This window comes from Thamnophis sirtalis, unplaced genomic scaffold, assembly GCF_051295495.1.
Source record: "Thamnophis sirtalis isolate CommonGarterSnake01/CBP01778 unplaced genomic scaffold, rThaSir2_p1.2 scaffold_8, whole genome shotgun sequence".
NCBI classification, from domain to species: domain Eukaryota; kingdom Metazoa; phylum Chordata; class Lepidosauria; order Squamata; family Natricidae; genus Thamnophis; species Thamnophis sirtalis.
Window position 1 is genome coordinate 38,366,514 of NW_028261388.1, and position 18,686 is coordinate 38,385,199.

Below are 18,686 nucleotides of genomic sequence, written 5' to 3' on the forward strand. Positions count from 1 at the left end.
TTGTAGAATTTTCTTCATTTGAAGAAATTTATTATACTGCAAGATGTTTATTAGAAATGTCGTGGCTTCATTCAAGAACACACTACTAGTCACAATATCAGATGACACTTTAAGGAAGCAAATTTAAGTAACACAAACAACTTTCTGTATAAACTCATCACTGACCCCCAACTATATTTAGTATCTCCAATGTGTTTTTATTTTGCACATTAAGAAATCAGGTAGAGTCCTGTTCATATTTCAGATTTGTATGCCTAAATTCATAACTTTCAGGCATCTTGAAAAGAATCCAATGTTTCGCAATCTTACTAAATTCCTAAGACTTTGTATGAGAGCCTTTTATGAATAATTTCTATATATGTTTTGCCTGATTATCAAGTCCTTATTCATTTATTTTCATAGTAGACTCCACTACACAAATCGAAAATATATAAGCTTTCTTAACTGTGATGAGAATTTATATTTAGATTACTTCAACAAGGCATTCAGTCCACAATGATATCACTAAGTTCTCTTTTTCTGCTTCTGAACCAAGATTAAGGTCCTTAACGCAAACAGTATCACAGCTCCATATTTGTTTCAGTGCATCCATGTGAGAAAGAGGAAATCGTAATCCATGTGCCTTCTTAAAGAAGAAAAATGGTTGTTAAAAAATCAAGTAAAATTAAACATTACATACAAATTAATTTACAGAACAATACCAGAGGTGGATTGCTACCGGTTTGCACCGGTTCGGGTGAACTGGTAGTGGAAATTGCGACTGGGTCGCTGAACTGGTAAGGATGGCAGACTCACCACGCCCCTGAACCGGTTCCCCAGTCGCCACAGCATTTCCACCCACATTTTTAATGTTCTGTGCATGTGCAGACCTATTTACAAGGAACTGCACACACGCGCAGAGTCCCCACAAATTGCATGCACACCAAACCGGCAGTAACACTGGCAGAAACCCACCCCTGAACAATACGTATTCTGGCCTAATAATAACTGTACATAATTGTAAATAAAATTAGTGTTTCAATTGGCTAAAGTTCATACTGATTATAATTATTGTAGAAACTCAAGTTATGTATCAAGATGTCACATAAGTGGAAGAGAAGTATATGATATATGCTGTCCATATGGAGCACATTAAATCACAATTTTCTAAATAACAGTTTGAAGACATTTGGATTACAAACTGCATTAAACCATAAATTAAGCTACAAAACCCAGATCCCTATAACATACCAAATCAAAATCAAACCACATTATGGTTTAGGATACAGTATACAATCATAGATCTAATAATTCTAGAGAACTATTTCAAATGAGGAGAAAATGTGCAACATACTTGCTGAGTTTTAAGGCAAATGAAGATTCAAAAGCATATTTATGAGAAATTGTTTTCCTGGAGTTTGTTTTTTTATGGTTTTAATAATTAATTGAAGAGAAACTAAATTTCTTTTCCAACTTACTTACACAAACGAATAATCTTCCCAACTTTATTATGATTTTATTTATTACGTTTGCGCCTTATGTCAAAGAAGATTGGGTAGCATATAGTGTTTTCCCATTTCAATTAAGAAAAAAATTAGCCTCCAAAAATATGATTGACCAAGGCTTCGGAAAATATTTCATTGTTCAGGAATTGGACAATAAAGTTTTCTAATCAAATGAAAATTGCTATAGTATGTAAGTTAATCAGCATACATTGATATATGCATATACATCAATGTATAAACAAAACCATAGTCCTAAATATTTGAGTCTGAAATAAGAGTTATTATTTCCGTTCTCATGCTCTAAATAAAAGGTAGGGAAGTCATGTTTCATATCCCATCAATTAACAGGATGCCATCTTGTGTGCTTTTTTTTGTCATGGCACTCAAGCTCTGGAACTTCTTGAGACTAGATTGGTCCCAAGTTTGCTGGCCTTCCAAAAACATTGGTTGTTTAATCAGGCACAGGAGGCAGGACCTTAATGAGGCCAGGGTGATTTGTCATTGTTTTATGGTTTCTATCCTTGGCAGCCATCTCTTTTTTCTCCCTGATTATATATAGTGCTTTATAGTTATTATTATTATTCCAATTATAAATTTTCTTTGTCTCCCAAAGTCACTCTGACAAGAGGGGTGGCCATATAAATCAAAATGAATAAACAAAAGATTTCTTCCTGATAACATGTATTTACATGTAACTTACAGGTGCATCTATGGATTACATTTATCTACAAATTCATTATGAAGAGGAATCCTAGCAATTTCAAAAATGAAGGAAAATGAACTATATTCTATATGTAAAAACACATATATACACTTAGTCCTCGACTTAGAACTATTCATGTATCAACATAGAAAAAAGTGACATAGCTGAAACTCAAACTTACAACCATCATAACATCCTCACAGTACCAAGATCAAAATTCAGGTGCTTGGCAATGGGCATGTATTTATGATAGCTGCCTTGTCCCAGGGTCACACAATCACCATACTAGCCATCTACTGGTACAAGCAGAGTCAATGGGGGAAGCTGGATTCATTTGACAACTGCATTTACTTAACAAATGTAGTGATTTGCTTAACAACTATGGAAGAAAAACTCATAAAATTGGGCATAATTCACTTAATAAGCATCTTGTTTAGCAACAAAAATTCTGGTTTCAATTGTGATTATAAATCGAGGACTAACTGAATGCCTGGCAACTGCAGAGAAGAAAATATAGACAACAATGCCATTTGAGAAGAAATATTTAGAATTTAAAAATAATAAAATGCAGACTGTAGCACGATAAGATCTGCTAAACAGAAATAAAACCAACCTCTGCTATCTCTTCCTTATTCGTACTTTCATCCCCCATCATATGGATCTGCCTTTGATTCTTTAAGCAGTGATAAACAAAAATCATTTCTTTGACTGAATCATTCTGAAAAACCATAACAAATATGTTTTTATACATTAGCCAGCAAGTGCACATCGTAAATGCATTTTTATCCAATCATTCCTTCTCTTTATGGCTGGGTGAATAACTTTTATTTATTACTTGCGAGGATACTTAAATTATACTCAGTATTTTTATTTATTTTTTACAAATTTAATGAGATTTCTGACCTTAGCTCATATATCAAGTTTACACTGTATAGCCTTTTAACCTTCTTAAATTCTAGCACTTTCTATTTATGGAACAGAGCAACAGTATTACTATAATACAATTACATAGCTCAATTAGATGATCTTGGACACAACTATGCACGCTAAGAACAGCATGCTGACCATAGAGGCCATCCTCCCCTGTACTCACCGGAAGATCTTGTTCTAATTCTGTTGTAATTATTGTGTAGTCTTTGAATCTTAACCTGATTGTGCTGCCTATTTTTGGTAGTGTTCCATCTAAAAAAGAAAGAAAACCTACATTATTTGGAAGAGAAACATTATTAGGCAACATTAACTTCTTGCGACATTCAAACTAAGAAAAGCTGCTGCAGCTATCACAAAGATTGATAATGTGTCTTCAGGTGTCTGCCTGAATTAGTGCAGAGTCAAGAGGCTGCTAATACAATCTTCCACAAATTCCCTTAATAAATGTAAACTGAAATATTGATTTCTAATGTCTTTATTGTCTCTTTAAGTATAAATTTTTGCAAGCTACTTTCATGTGGTTAGTTTTTAAATAATTTGTAATTATGGTTACAATAAAAGTTGTCCCCTTATTTTTTGCAAAATATATCTATAGATAATTTAAATGTCACCTGGAGTGAGAAAATCCAAATTAGTTCCAATAAACGGAGGTAATCTGCTCGTAATAAAATCTTTTTTCATAAAGGATGATCTCGGTTTCCTCCCCTTTTCCAAATGGCCTTCAAGGCGTTTCAGGAAGCTACTTAACTGTTTGGATGAATCAGATAAATCCATTTTCTAAACAAAAAGACAAGAATAACTTGTTAACAACCTGAAATGAGAACTTAATTACTTCATTGATGTAATGATAAAGGAGACCTGTGAATGCTTTATATTAGTTAACTGTTGTAGAACAAGTCAGTTACATACCTCCAAGAACACAATTTTTTTTAAATGAAAATATACATTTCAAATTCAGTTTTAGATTATTTATTTTTAAGTTTTAAATTTTTGTAAGAAATATATCCGGAACATAACTGTTCTATGATTCTACCATAAGCTGATAAAGCAGCATGAAAAATATCACATTAGAAATGTGGAGAACTCATTAACGTACTGTTTTCACATAAAGGTATTTAAAAATAAAAACTTTTGTAAGATCTTTTGCTAAGAGCTAAGGCTCACAGTTCTGACAAAAATAGTGTCATGGAACCCTTAGTGGTGATTAAAAAGAATTACTTTATAATTAACACTGCAGCTACAAAATTTGCTTCTGAAACAGACAAACAAATTATTTTTTCCTTTAGCCTTGTAGCTTTACCATTAACAATTGCCTTGGAATGTTCTTTCGAAACTCAGCATCTTCTTTTGCTATATCTAAAAGAAGTCCAGGAACCACATCCAGTAAGTAATCTCTCCAAGAGCTGGCATGCACAAAACAAATTAAAGTTATTAAGAACAAATAAAATATTAACAATCTACAGAAATGTTTCTTATTGAAATAAAATGTACATAAAGTGGCCAAAATAGCACAGCTCAGAACCTCATACCATATATTCAGATTTCAGAGAAGTCCCACTGACATCAGTGAGGACTCAGTTTTACCAGTGTGCTTGGACTGTATCAGATAGCATGTTTTGGAGAAGGGATGATACCGAACCTATGGCACACAGCGCTGTCTGAGATCTACCTCTACTTTGGACTCAAAGTCTTGAGCACCTTCATGTCTGTTAGATTCCTGATTTTAGTTTTCCATGAAATGAGTGCTTTGTGCATGTCCAACTTCTTCCTGCAACTATTTTATGACACCTTTCATGGCAGCTTGTCAAATGCAAAGTATTTTAAGTGATTCTAAAATGTTAAAACATTCCCGTGATTTCTTAAAAACTTTGTTCAGTCTCCTTCCATGAGAGGCAGGCTGCAGAACTTTCAATTAATTGCAATTTCAAAGCGACCTTTAAGGGGACCTCAAGGAGAAAATGGTAAAGTGCTCAAATCCAGGAAAAATTAATTTTCCAATGTACATAATAGCCTACAGAATATTTTATGAAAGTTATTATTCAGATCTTACAATAATTGAACATGAAAAGCAAGGAAAGACCCCAGAAAAAAATGGTTAATAAATGTTCTTAAGTATTTTTGCCTATACTATATGTCTGATGTCTCCCCATAGATTTTCAGAAATATTCAATCTGAGGGACTATGAAGTCCATTCCAAAAGCTACTTCATCAACAATTTGGAAGTGGATGGCATACGGCAGCCTATTGGTGCCCATCATCATCATGAGCGTTTTCTGGGGGGTGATCGGCAGACTTTTGCCATGATTGGTCCCCAGGGGCCTAACTGGGGTGTTATTAATACAATGCTGGTGATAACTGCTGTGTGCTGCTACCTATTCTGGCTGATTGCCATTCTGGCTCAGTTGAACCCACTCTTTGGACCACAGTTAAAAAGTGACACAATCCTGTATCTGAAGGAACAGTGGCCTTAACCATTACATCTTTTTCTATGGCAGTATATGAGCTAGGTTATGATAAAGTTCCATTGATTGAATGATGCCTTTACTGTATTTTGAATCAATTCATGTCTACCTTAATGCCTCTGTTGTATTATGAAGAATATTTAACTCAGACATTTTTCATACTCCTGAAGTGCCTAAAGGGTATTTTGTACCTGATTTCTGTAAAATTTTGCTTGAATCTCAAGTGTTACAAAATGTTCTATCATTCCTATGATGGCTAGGTTTATTGACAATATCCTATATCTCACCAAAAAAACTTGGAATAAATTTCTATTCTGTTTACTTTAAAAAATAATAATTTGAGGCACCTTTCAGGCTGTAATCTTACTGAAACAACCAATCACTTTTCAGCTTCCATTTCTGCACTGACCATGGGTTTCTAGGATACACTGATGCCGAGCTGAATCAATTCTTCCTATCACCTGAATTTCCTATGCTGCTGGGTGTACACAAACCCAACATAATAGAGCAATCTCTGCACATAACAGCAAAACATACCAAATTTTAAAACTTTTCTGGTATGACTGAAGTATCAACATGCCAACAACTGTCTACTTTCAGTAAAATCATCAACCAAATTAAACTAGAAATATAACACAAGATGCTTACTTGTTCTGATATGTGCTAATGGTAATATGAGTAGAATGAGATATCCCAAGAGGAGTGTCAGCTTGATGAATTGTTCCTCTTGGAAAATACAGCATGTCTCCTGGCTGAAAGGAAAGGCAAGCATTATAGTTATAATAGGAACAATAAGTGCTTATGCCTAAATTGCTATGTTTGCCTACCTACTGTCAATAACAAAGCAGTGACACAGGCTCTCATCTCATGCACAGCTGCATTGGAATAAAAGCAGATTTAAAATTCTACATCTTAACTATATTGATCATACACAACAGATTCTTCTTCCTTTAACATGCTTTTTCAATTTATGTTTGAAATTAGGAAATCCTCTGAGCAGATGTGGCAGGGAAAGAAAAAAGAACAGGATATGCTGTTACATGAGCATAAATGCATTCTGAAAACATTAAATTAAGTCTATTCTCTTTTTATGGCTTAAGACTAAAAAGGGACTTCGCATATGCTACCTTTAATATGAAATCATGAGTTGGTGTTCCAATTCTCTCTTCAGGTTCAACATTGTATTCTTGAGCTAGATGTACAGTTGGGCGGTAGAGTCGCCAGTGTTTCTCTCCTTCAAGTTGTAAGATAAATATCTAGGAGTGTCATGTCAACACGCATCAGAATACTTTTGTACTTTTACCTATTGTATCTTTCTAAAGAATACACATATATGGCAGCCAAATTCCACCCTCACAAACAATTTTAATAGATATAGCAAGATTTTTTTCATTTAAAGAAAAATGTGCTTGTAGACATACACTCAGTATCTATTATTGGTTTTTATCATTATTATCCAATTTACTACAATACAACTTCCATATTTTTCAGTCCATAGCACATATGACAATTCTCCTAAAATTTCTGTTCTTGAAAATATTTGTGAGCAGGAAATTTACATGCAAATTAGGATTTCTTTACCTCAACATCATCATAGTGTGGAGGTAGGCCTTGGGATCCAGGAGGAGTGATGTAAACATTAGATCCAACCAATGAGCCAAAGTAACATTCCAGTTTTTCTTGTATCCTCCAGAGTTCATCCTTATTTTAATACAAAAGAAATTACTTTAACAAGGGAAAATCAACTATCTTTTCTCATACAAATCTCTATTGATATCAGTGTTGCATTCTACTATTCTAAATATGGTAAGTTCTGCATAAGAAAAAATACTCAGGAAAAGGAAGCCTAAAAAAGTTCACTAATACGGAGACAAATCAATGTTCAAACAAGCAAAAATAGTAAACGTTATCTTCTTTAGCACTCTTCTATGTAGGTCGCTTTCAGCATCCTAGCATTTAGATGGACCCCCGCCAAGATTTGGTCACTCTAACTCCATTTGGGTAGAAAGCAAGCAAGGAACAGCAAGTGAGAGTGGTTTAAAAATGAAAGTCCTAATACAATTATGTTATCCTCATCATTAGAAGGCTACGAAGAAGCAACTGGAGTTATCAGACTATTTGAAGAAAACTTAAGATCTGTATATGACAAGATTACTTGTGAGAAAAAGTTGAGCAGCAGATAATTCCAACAAAATCAGATAATAGCTATAGATTGTTGAATGCCTTTGGAATAGGAAGGAAAAATGTAACTGGCTGGGTAAAGTATAAAAGATCACTCCACACTGTGTTACATGGTGATTCCCAAGAATTGAAACAATGGTTTCATAGCTACTTCAGCTTACTAGAAACAAATTGAAGCTTTATATAAAGGCTATAATTTTGAACTTATATTTAACCAAACCCAAAACTCAAATAGATTCTAATTCATAAAAAGTGTTAGTTTATCACTGCGTTTTAGTTGCTGAAAGTTCACAATTTCCTGCAAGACCGATACCCTGTGCACACATGCTGTTGCAGGCTCCTTCCTCTAACCCCAAGTTGGTGCCAAACAATAGCCCTCTTTCCTTGGTGTCCCTATATAATGAGGGATGCTGGGGCATCCTTCATGAAGCTTCCCTGCACTCACACAAACCCAGGGCCTCTTTCCCTCAGTCTCCCTGTGCTCACACCCATCTGTGGCCTCTCTGCATTTGTTGCAGCACTATGACCGCCTTCCCTCAACCTTCCTGGGCTTGCACAGGCCTACAGTCTCTTTCCCCTTGCCATGGCTCCTATGTTGTGCCTCCCAAGGACTCTCCCACCACCCATGGCACCCTCAAGCTCTTTACCTAGGACTCCTGCTGCTTAACAATCCATGTGTCTTGGGGTTATGATGGCAACTATGACTGCTGGAATTGTTGTCAATAAGTGATAAATTTATATAATGTTGTACTTTACATTATTTAGAAACAGCAATCTAGATTCCAGTTGACATCATAACCCAAGGATTACTGTAATATGAAATGATAGTCTCAGCAATACATATAAACAGTAACTATGTAGCCACCCAGAGTTACCTTTAGGTAAGATGGTGGACTATAAATTTTATAAATAAATAAATGTATTTGAAACTAAAATATACAAAACAGAAAAACTAAAAAATACAAAAAACAAAATAAAAAGTAAAAACTAATGCTAAATAGAAAAATGAAGTAATCTGTGGAATTTTTTTTTTAGTTTAAAAACATTAACCTAAAGCAAAGCGCGAGCACACATTATGCGATGGTTTTCTTCCTAAATTCATTAGTTCTGAGTCAAAGTTGAGAAACACAAAAGCAGCCACAAAATGCAAACAATTGTTCTTTATTTACCTTAAATCTCTGTGGTTGATGAAATTGTATTGTAGCCTTTTTCTGATCAAAATCTTTCTTCAGTTGTGCATACGTTGCTTTTCCATCTTTATTAAAAATAAGTTTTTTGCCATTCGTACATCTACATATATTGATGTCTTTACCATAATACAAACCTAGTTTGACTAAGTCTTTCAAGTCAGTTAACTGAAAGAGAGACTGATAATATGATGCCACAGAGGAGTCATCCCTCTGAATCAACAGTGGCTTCTGTTCCCAATATTCTCTAAAAAATTCATCTTCTTTAATAGGAGCAATCAAACTCTCAAATAAGCTCTCTGGATTGTCATGTTTCCAAAGCAAAGGACTGACTGCTTCTGTTTTTGCTTGTTTGCTTGGCAAATCTGATTCCTTCTCTATTCTAGCTCGTCTTCCTCCTTTCTTGGGCATAATGCTATACAAGAAACAAAGAAACGAACATCTGATTTTATACATATTTCATAAAAACACATCCAACAAGTACATTCTAATTTGATTTTCCATATAGATAGGATGACATAGCATGATGGACTGAAGCCAGTGGATTTTATTTCTGTGCAAAGTTGCTTAGGATCAGGAAGCACAGCCGGCACTGCTAGATTCAATTTCAAGCAGCTAGGTCCTGTTCAACTTTTTTTTTTTGCTTTACACCTTATTGTTCTTTTAAACTACCAAAGGGGCTTATAATGTTTAAACCCAAATTATAAAGTTTAGAACATGGTATCAACATCTGTAAAAACCAGTTAGTCCCTCCAAGAAATCTTAAATTTTATTCACACAGGATCACACCAATTCACTTTTCACCAGAAATCCCAATAATGCAAATTTGACAACCCCCATCCCCACAATTAATCTAAACTTATGTTATTCAAGGTATTTACAGAGGTGTTGACAGGTCACTGTATGAAACATACTTTTTTGGGATGATTCTCCACAGAGAAGAAAAGCTTGCAGAACAATATGTATTAATTTTTATTACCATTGTTATTATTATTATTATTACATTATTCCTTCCTAGAAACATTTTTTTTAAATGCAGAAAACATCACAAAATACAATCACAGAGAACAGATGCTTTCAAGCATAAAAACATATAAAAGAAGAAGCAGGCAGTAACATAAAGCTTCAAAAGCCCACTTGAGTAAAATTGTTTTGAGAGCCTTGAGAAAGTGCCAGGGACATTCCCAACTCTTTAGCTAGCACAGAGAAGGCCTTTTGTGCCCACAATTCCTTCACTTACCCAGTGGATAGGTCTTTCAACAAGCTCCCTCAAGATTACATAATAGGCTCAGCAAAATCATTCTGGGAGAAATGGTACTTGATACAGCACAAAGCCATGTTATAAAGGGCTTTATAATTAATAACCAGTATTTTTCATTTGGCCTACAAGTTTACCTGCACAGAAACCAAAGAATTGGAATGTCTGTATAATTGTATGTAGTCAGCCCTTTTTAGGCTTCCAACAAGGCATGGGATATCTCCAGAAATAAGCAGAGTATATCAACATAATTCTGTATTAACAGTACCTGAACCTGGGCTGTTAACTTTAGATAGAACAATTTTTGATTGGAAGCCACCCAGACTTAGTTGTAAGATGGGAGCCTATATAAATAATTTACGTAATAAATGAATAATTTTCCTTATTGCAAGGTATAACTAAGAAACAACAAAGAAATATAAACTTGGTTATTGTTCATTATTTACAAGTTCCCTGTATTTGTCAGTTTCAACCATCTTCTCACAAATCCCTCTGAAAAAGCTTTGGTTCCCAACAGCTATACAGTTTCTATAGCCCCAATGTACAGGTTCTTCCTTATTAGTTGCATAATCATGGCAGAGGCTGTATCCTTCCTCTGGGCTTTTGCTGCCCTCTTTTCCAATCTGTTTATCTTACAGTAGAAGATGCCATATGGAATGCAGAATGAGGACTCCAGATGGCTAGTGACAATCCTGAAAAGATCCAGCAGTAAAACCAGAAAACCAATTATGGCACTTGTATAGATCAGAAAATCAGCATCCGTCAATGACTCAAAAAGCAGAGCAGAGTTTGGCAACTGGAATCAAATTCCAGTGTTACTTTATGATGGTTCAAGTGGCTATGGCTTTAATACAATAGTAAAGAAAGACAAGCTCACTGCAGCTACATGTAGTCCACATAAGCCTTGGTGTTGTTTTAGTTAATATTTAAATCCATTCTTTGGATTTAACAAGCATGCTGTCTTCATTGAAAATGGAACAAGTTCATGCATCCCAAAAAGTACACACACAGTCACACCTGTTAGACATCTCCCCCCCCCCCCACTGCAAGAGGTTTCCACCAAGGTCCTCTGTTCTGGCAGGAACAGAGGTTAAATCTCATTGGCTGGGAGGTCTGACAGATCCCTTTAAAAGGGGATGCTGTCCGACCATTCCTTAGCCGGATGTTTACTTTACTTGCAATAAAGAGCTGTTGTTACGAGCCTTTGTGTGTGCCTCCTTTACCCGATCTAACAACACCCCTTTATGGGGATAAGAAAAAAAATGTTCCGATACCATTTCAAAATAGCATGTAGATCAGGCAAGATGATCAATAAGTATGGAAAAGAAGAAGAGGCTGTTTACATGGTTCTTTCCTCTCCCCCCACCCCTACTTGTTGATCATCTTGCCTGACCTACATGGTGTGGTATACTTCTGATGCAAGAACTTGTTACATTTTCAATCAAGAGAGCATGCTGGTCACGAACTCATGAAGAGACTGGACTATTAAGGAAAATAACATGTAGGCTTATCCTTGTACCATAATCACAGCATTGGATTGCTTTTAATGGAAATCCAAGTTATTCCTTATAAAGCGTACACCCCAAAAGACGGGTAGGTGGATATTACAGTCTGGAAGATCTTTACTGGGGGTCACACGTTTTCACATCCTACAGGCTCCATTACTCCTAAGATCTGCAAAGGGCCAAGCCCCCAGGAGAGACTTCATTCACCTTTCGTTCCCCTTCCTCCGAATCGGCAAAATGTGTATTTTCCTTCCTACAATCTGTCCCGACGTTTACCAGGAAAAGATTTCCATGCCACTTGGCAGGCCGCTCCCCGTCCCCAATTTGGATGGCAAGCCTCGTTAGCTTCCTAGCTCCCTCAAAATCACGGGCGCTCCGGGGGGGAAAGCTCCCACCACCATGCCCGTTTGAAGAGCAAAGCCTAAACCGACAAAGAAGCGAGGAAGAGGCCCTTGCAGAAAACATCGCTCCATCCGACAAGGTGTGTCTAGCCGCATTCGCCGAGGGAAAGGTAGGTAAGAAGGGACCGGACACCCCCCACCCCACCCCCACGCGGGAATGGACAAAGAAGCACCAGCCTCTCCCTTTCTGGAAGCGGGCAAAAATAGCAGCAGCCGCTTGTGGTCCTTTCGCGCTCACTTCGTACCGACCTGACCTGCTTAGAATTCGGCGGTGGAAGGGCGCCGGCAAAGCCACGTGGGCTGCAGGGCGAGCAAAGGCCGCTGCTCGGAAGGAGGAAGAGGAGGCGTGGACACGGCAGCCTCCCTGATTGAACCGGACTTGTTGCTTTTGCCCGCCTATCAAATAGACCAGGCGGGGCAAACGGCTTTTCTGACAAACGACGCGAGCGCCGCCTTCGCGGTTTTCTGTGGCCTTGAGAGCTGAGTCGCGTTCAGAAGTGCACCAGACTGGAGTATGTGGTTGTCTCACGCACGCCCTCATTGGCTTAGAAAATCTGCACCGGTGGCATTTCTGCCTTTTAAATTCGAAGTAGACCTGTCCTTCGTTGTTCTGGACTTGGGTCGGTATTGGATGGAACTACCTGCTTGCCAGTAGTCAAAAAATATCCCGGAAAAAACAATGGCAATTCGATTTTCCCCGTGGTTTACTGGGGAAAAAAAAGATGCTCTCTTCAAGAAGATACAGGTAGTCCTCGACTTACAACAGTTGACTTAGTGACCATTCGAAATTACAGCAGCACTGAAAAAGTAACTTATGACTGTTTTTCACACTTAGGATTATTGCAGGATCCTGTGGTCAAAATTCAGATGCTTTGGCAACTGATTCATATTTATGATGGTTGCAGGGTCTCGGGGTCATGTGATCACCTTTTGTGACCTGACAAGCAAAGACAATGTGGAAGGCAGATTCACTTAACAACTGTTACTAAATTAACAACTGCAGTGATTCACTTAACAACATAAATTTTGGGCTCAATTGTGGTCGCACGTTGAGGACTACCTGTACTCAGATTTAGGATGAAATCCCCTAACCCAAGAGACCTTATTTTTTAGCCCTTTGCAAAGGGTTGGCAAATACATTTTTTAAAAAAAAACCCTTATTTTAAATATATTCTCTTTTTGCCAGTTGTCAGAAATGGTATGGACTTTTCTGCTTGAGCAGGAGATTGGAGTAGAAGAGCTTGGACAGTCCCATCCAACTACGTCCAGACCAGGTTCTGTTTTCTGCCTCATCTATATATTCCCAGATTCTGCAGAAAATTAAAATTGCAGTTTCTTCAAGGCTAAAAAAAATCAGTGTATTTTAAGAGTTCACAAATTAAAATTAGCTTCTTTCTAAAGCTAATAGTGGTCCTAGCCAGAAGGAGCTACCAGAAGAGAAAATATAGAAATTAGTGTGAAACTTGAAACCATTTATCACAAGTGTTGAGATTGTTGTCCCCAACTCGGGTCTGAGCTTGGTGCCAAAGCCAATGATGGATGCCAGACACGAGGTGCAGGTTTTCTGGTTGCTTTTTATTGGAGTACTTGAAGGAAAAGGGTTCCTGGTCAAAAGGCCAAGAACAAAGGATTAAGTAAGCTTTATACATTTTCACTAAAGGAGAAGGCGGGACAAGGTGAGTTAATAAGACATATCATCTAATAAACTTTTTAGTAATAATTCTACAATTTGTTCTATTGGTCTCTAGCTGTCCCTATTCCTAAACCTTGGCTAATGAATGTCCCAGGAGTTATCTAATATACTTTTCATTTGCTGCAGGCCATCCCTAACCTTTAGCTGAGATCTGCAAGTTGTCTAACTACCCATAATTGCTACAAACTTTACACATGCATATTTCCTGTTGATAAGCATTCTTTGTTCTTGCGAGACAGACCACCACAATTACAGTTTTCCTGATTTATTTTCAAGTGTGTGCCATGACCTTGCTTTAGCAGCCAGCCCATCAAAATTATTAAAATTGTTTATAGTTAGATTGCAAGATTTAAAAACTGGATATTTATTAATTATTTAATCAATGTATAAAGTCACCCAACTCATAAGTTGCAATTCTGAGCAGCTAATTAGGATTAAAAACAAAGAAACAAAGCCAACACAAGAAAAACAGCGCAAAAGAAAACAAGGGCAGCCATTAAGTCAGTTCAGTTTCAATCCAGAACAGAACCTGGTCAAGACGTACCATAGTTGGATGGGACGACCTCTTCAAGGACTTCTAATCTAGTCCCCTGGTCTATCTCAGGAATATTGATTTTCTAGTGTGCAGTATGATAGTGAAGGTGTGCTCTTATTTTATTTTTTTAATATAGCTTTTTATTAAAGATATTTACATAGCTAAGAGACAGATATGGAAGTGAATAAAGAAAAAGTACAGAAATAAGGGGAAAAAGACAGCTAAATAAACTATTTTTGCCCCTCTTTACAACCACTTCAAACTCATTATCCCTCCTCCCCTTCTTAACATTACAATAATTTATTCAGCCCCTCATTCAATTCTTTGGAATTAACATTTTGGAATTAACATTTTGCTGTTTTGTATTTTCAGCTAACTATTCGTGAAAAGTTTTTAGTCTTTTATAAAAGAACTTAGTGTTTTGTTCCTAACATCCCAAGCAAGTCAGTTTTGTCAATTCTGCTAGCTATCTTTAGAATCCATTCCTCCAGTTCAATATTTCAGTATTTCTCCATCTTTGTGCATATAGTCTTACTTATATATTATTATATATAATAGTCTTCCATAAGTATTTTCTAACTTTACTGTTCGTAAGTGCCAATAAAAGGAATGCTCATTTAGTCTCAATATTTATCTTCAAATTCTTTTAGCATCAAATACGATACATAGTCAATATTTTTTTGCTTTTTTATAAGCCTACAATGTTTTCATTTTTCAACATTGAAGATAAGGCATAGTACACAAGTGTTTTCTTGTTTCAAAGTAGTTTTTATTTTAATTACCTTCAACATATAATTTTCATATTTTTAACCAAAAAAATTTCTACACTGAAAATTAAACTGAAAAAAATAAATATTAATTAAAAGTGCAAATCAGTTTCTCTGAAATTTTATTGCAATGAATGGAGGTACTCCAATGTTTCTGGAGCTATCAAGAATAAACAAGAAATTATGATTTGAGCAAGTATTTTAAAATATGAATTATTAATGTGCTATAGCATTTTAAATAATAAATGTAGTATTACATGCTCTTTCATAGATTAAACTTTGCTTCATTAGATGCATAAGGATTCCAAATTAGCGTTGAAAGCATGGTATTCAGAAGTGTTCTTGAAATAGCTTCACAATTGTTCAAAAGTATGCAAGCAAAAAACCATACTTAATGTATGGGATATACATTATATATATGGTAATCATTACAATCATCCTTTATATTTTCTCAGTTTAGAAACAAATGACTGCCACCTCATTAAAAGTTATGCTTTAATTTAAAATCTCAAGAATTAATACACTTTTAGTATATAAATATAATGGGAGATTATACACATCTAGCAGCTGAATTAGCCCATGCATGTATATGTGTTAATTCTCTTGAAGTATTAACAACAAATGGAAATTGGAACAGAAAACAGTAGAAAAAATATTAAACAATCTATTTCTCCATGTTTGCCATTTCCCCCTTTAAAATCTCCTCCTGCAGTTAATCAAAACACAAATAAATGCAACTCACATCTAGTTTGTGTGCAATACCATTTGAATTTATCTAAGAATATAGTATCATCATCTTGTCTGATTTGGCTAACAAAACTTCTTTCCTAAATACAGTCAGCCTTTCATCTCCTCCACAATATTAGCAAAATTTGAAAATCCAGACTTCTGAAATAGATAATATAATTTAATCAAAATTGGATGTGAGATCAGTTCTTGGGGGACGGGAGACATTGGTTTTACAAGTGACAGAGTCATAAAGGATCAACTTACAGGATCAGGCAGATATTAGAATAGAGAGTTCTTGCAGATGTAGCATTCATGTAACTGGCCATATAAGCCAGTTACTTTAGGTGGGATTCAAAAATTTTTTGCTACCGGTTCTGTGGGCATGGCTTTGTGGGTGTGGCAGGGGAAGGATACTGTAAAATTTCCATTCCCACCCACTCCAGGGGAAGGTTATTGCAAAATCCCCATTTCCTCCCAATCAGCTGGGACTTGGGAGGCAGAGAATAGATGGGGACGGGGCCAGTCAGAGGTGGTATTTACCGGTTCTCCAAACTACTCAAAATCTCTGCTACCGGTTCTCCAGAAATGGTCAGAACTTGCTGAATACCATCTCTGCTTATAAGCTTCTAAAGTTGTTCTGAAAGCAGTTTTACAATATTGTGAAAAGTCCTATAATTGTCATTGCTGTGTGTATCACAAAGGAAGCAGCATACTGCTTATTGTACAAATCAGCTGAATTCACCAATCATTACTTTAATAGCAGTACTGTAAATAGAAAATACTGTAAATGAGGGCTATTGTGTTTTTCTTTTTAATATGTTGCATTTTGTGTGTGTGTGTGTATTAGGCAGACTGAAGTAGAATTGTCCATTGGTTGCTATATTCTGTTTGTCAGTCTCAATCATTTTTATATTGATCAGTGCTTGGGTATATTTTAAACAATGTATACGCTAGAATGTAATAGCACCTACCTGTTCCTAGCTAATCTTTAAAAATAAGTCAACAAGAAATCCAGCTCACCTAAGGGAGTCCTTAGCTTACTATAACAAGTCTCAGTTGTTCACATGAACATAAAATAAGTAAAGTAGTTATGACTCTCTTCATTTATATATATAAACCCCAGTAAAAAAAGTTAAATACAATATATATAGCAGGAAATACAATCCTGGAATACGTATCAATGACGTGGTTATTCTGCAAAATAATTCTGCCCACAGTTCTTTTCAAAACCCTTTTTCTTTTTAAGGGACCTTGACCCAGATGGGTGATGCTGGGTGCTCGCTGGCATGCTGCTCCCTCTTCCAAAAGTACACTCAAGGTGGCAAGATCAATGTCAGTATCATGATAGCACCCATCAAAGGCCATGGCTTGCGTTGCATCAATATTATATAACCCAGCAACCTAGAAGGAAGAACAATTGAATCAATGGATTTATATCACTGAGGAACTCATGTGGTTGCAGCTGTAGTCTTCTGCAATCTGTGTCAGGCTAAATAGAAAACAGACACAATAAGCATTTAGGCATTGAAAGAATGTCTTTGTTTTATTGTAGAAAAGCCAGTGAAGCCATTATGAAAGAATACTAAAAGAATTTCAGTGAATACCACCACCAGAGATCAACTGACAACAGCACTTCGTCAATAGTCGGTAATGTGTGCTAGACTATGCCTATGGTAAAATTGGCACAGCTGGTTGGAAGCTTAAAGGGGGGAAATGCTATTTTAATGGGAAAATATTGAGCACCGGGAGAGGTTAAATGATTGGTTTGCCCTGTTCATATACAGAATAACAGATGAGTGATTAATTGATGAGAAACAGTCGTGTAATGCCTCCTGGTGCTCAATTTAAATCAGAGCATTCCAAGGTGCTCTGATATTTCCATTGGAGCATAGGTGACAGATTGCAAAGAAAAACAAGCTCTTCCACATTCTTTGGTACAAATAAATTCAGGAAAAGGAATATTAAACTTAAGAGATGTTATCCAGTGTCTAATTTAAGGAAGAGCAAATTAGGAGCCTCAGTTATTCTCAGCCCCGGTCCCCTGCTTTTTCAGTCTCCAAGTCTCCTTTCCTAAATCTGGAACCCTTGATGTCAAGAGATTTTGAAGGGCCCCCATACATTTTTGCTCCAAAAATGGAACTTTCCAATATCCAATGACAATGCCATTGGATCTAGTTTCCCTGAGGAGAATTATTTTAAGCTGAAATTAATTCGTCAAAGTTTAGAATGAACGTTATCAAAAGAAACAGAGAAAGGAAATATTGGTACTACATAGTATGGTATTATTTTTTATAATTCTAAGTATTTTTGAATATTTTTACATGGGGAAAACATTTGCAAATATATACCTTTCCTCTGTTTTTCAGATGTTTTCTTTCTTCCACTGTTGTGAGATAATTTACAGCTGCATATTCAATAACAGATAGGAAGACAAAAAGGAAGCTGATCCATAAATATACATCCACAGCTTTTATATAAGACACCTGGGGCATTGAGGCACTTACTCCAGTAATTATGGTTGACATCGTCAGCACAGTAGTTATACCTGCCAAAAGAAAAGAAAAGATAGGAGCACAGGTAATCCTTGACTTACAACAGTTCATTTAGTGACCTTGCAAAGTTACAATGGCACTGAAAAAAGTGACTTATGACCATTTTTCACACATGACCATTGCACTGTCCTCATGGCCACATTATTTACATTCTGATGCTTGACAACTGACCCATATTTATGACGGCTGCAGTCTCCCGGCATCATGTGATCACCTTTTGCAACCATCTGACTAGCAAAGTCTGTGGGGAAGCCAGATTCACTTAACAACTGGGTTATTAATTTAACAACAGCAGTGAT

The 18,686-nt window shown here is 36.3% G+C and overlaps 2 protein-coding genes, 1 long non-coding RNA gene and 1 pseudogene across 5 annotated transcripts in view; 2 read left to right on the forward strand and 2 right to left on the reverse strand.

The window, feature by feature from the left end:
* On the reverse strand, window positions 1-12,491 carry RIOX2 (ribosomal oxygenase 2). Of its 2 annotated transcripts, none has more exons than XM_087721470.1 (10): window positions 12,366-12,491; window positions 8,930-9,362; window positions 7,161-7,280; window positions 6,707-6,835; window positions 6,228-6,331; window positions 4,418-4,520; window positions 3,729-3,894; window positions 3,281-3,369; window positions 2,801-2,905; window positions 1-625 (listed from the first exon to the last, which is right to left on the reverse strand). In XM_087721470.1, the coding sequence occupies exons 2-10, from the start codon at window positions 9,356-9,358 to the stop codon at window positions 464-466; spliced, it is 1,407 nt and encodes a 468-aa protein (XP_087577596.1). In that variant the 5' UTR covers window positions 9,359-9,362; window positions 12,366-12,491; the 3' UTR covers window positions 1-463. The 2 variants fall into 2 exon arrangements, with proteins under 2 accessions (XP_087577596.1, XP_087577597.1); XM_087721471.1 differs by having other exon boundaries at window positions 12,350-12,432.
* Window positions 5,173-5,662, forward strand: LOC106546864 (V-type proton ATPase subunit e 1 pseudogene; annotated as a pseudogene).
* LOC148044370 (uncharacterized) overlaps window positions 12,486-18,686 on the forward strand; it is a 7,104-nt gene continuing 903 nt past the window's right edge. Inside the window, exons 1-3 of one of the 2 annotated variants that reach the window (XR_015697488.1) lie at window positions 12,486-12,856; window positions 17,388-17,482; window positions 18,202-18,412. This is a non-coding gene — a long non-coding RNA (uncharacterized LOC148044370). Of the gene's footprint in view, window positions 12,857-12,899; window positions 13,788-17,387; window positions 17,483-18,201; window positions 18,413-18,686 lie in introns of those variants that run through there. The other variant, XR_015697489.1, reaches the window with a different exon arrangement.
* The window catches only part of GABRR3 (gamma-aminobutyric acid type A receptor subunit rho3), a 20,127-nt gene continuing 16,666 nt past the window's right edge, over window positions 15,226-18,686 (reverse strand). Inside the window, exons 8-9 of the mRNA XM_087721472.1 lie at window positions 18,184-18,380; window positions 15,226-17,236 (exon numbers count right to left, since the gene is read on the reverse strand). Of these exons, the coding sequence (XP_087577598.1) occupies window positions 16,940-17,236; window positions 18,184-18,380 (494 nt within the window). The 3' untranslated portion in view covers window positions 15,226-16,939. The remainder of the gene's footprint in view (window positions 17,237-18,183; window positions 18,381-18,686) is intronic.

Coding starts and splice junctions, on each gene's coding strand:
- RIOX2 (XM_087721470.1), bottom strand. CDS start 9,358: ATGCCCAAGAAAGGAGGAAGACGAGCTAGAATAGAGAAGGAATCAGAT. Junction 4,521..6,227: donor ATTAGCACATATCAGAACAA/GTAAGCATCTTG, acceptor TGTGCATGCCAG/CTCTTGGAGAGATTACTTAC. Junction 2,906..3,280: donor AATTAGAACAAGATCTTCCG/GTGAGTACAGGG, acceptor ATGGTTTTTCAG/AATGATTCAGTCAAAGAAAT.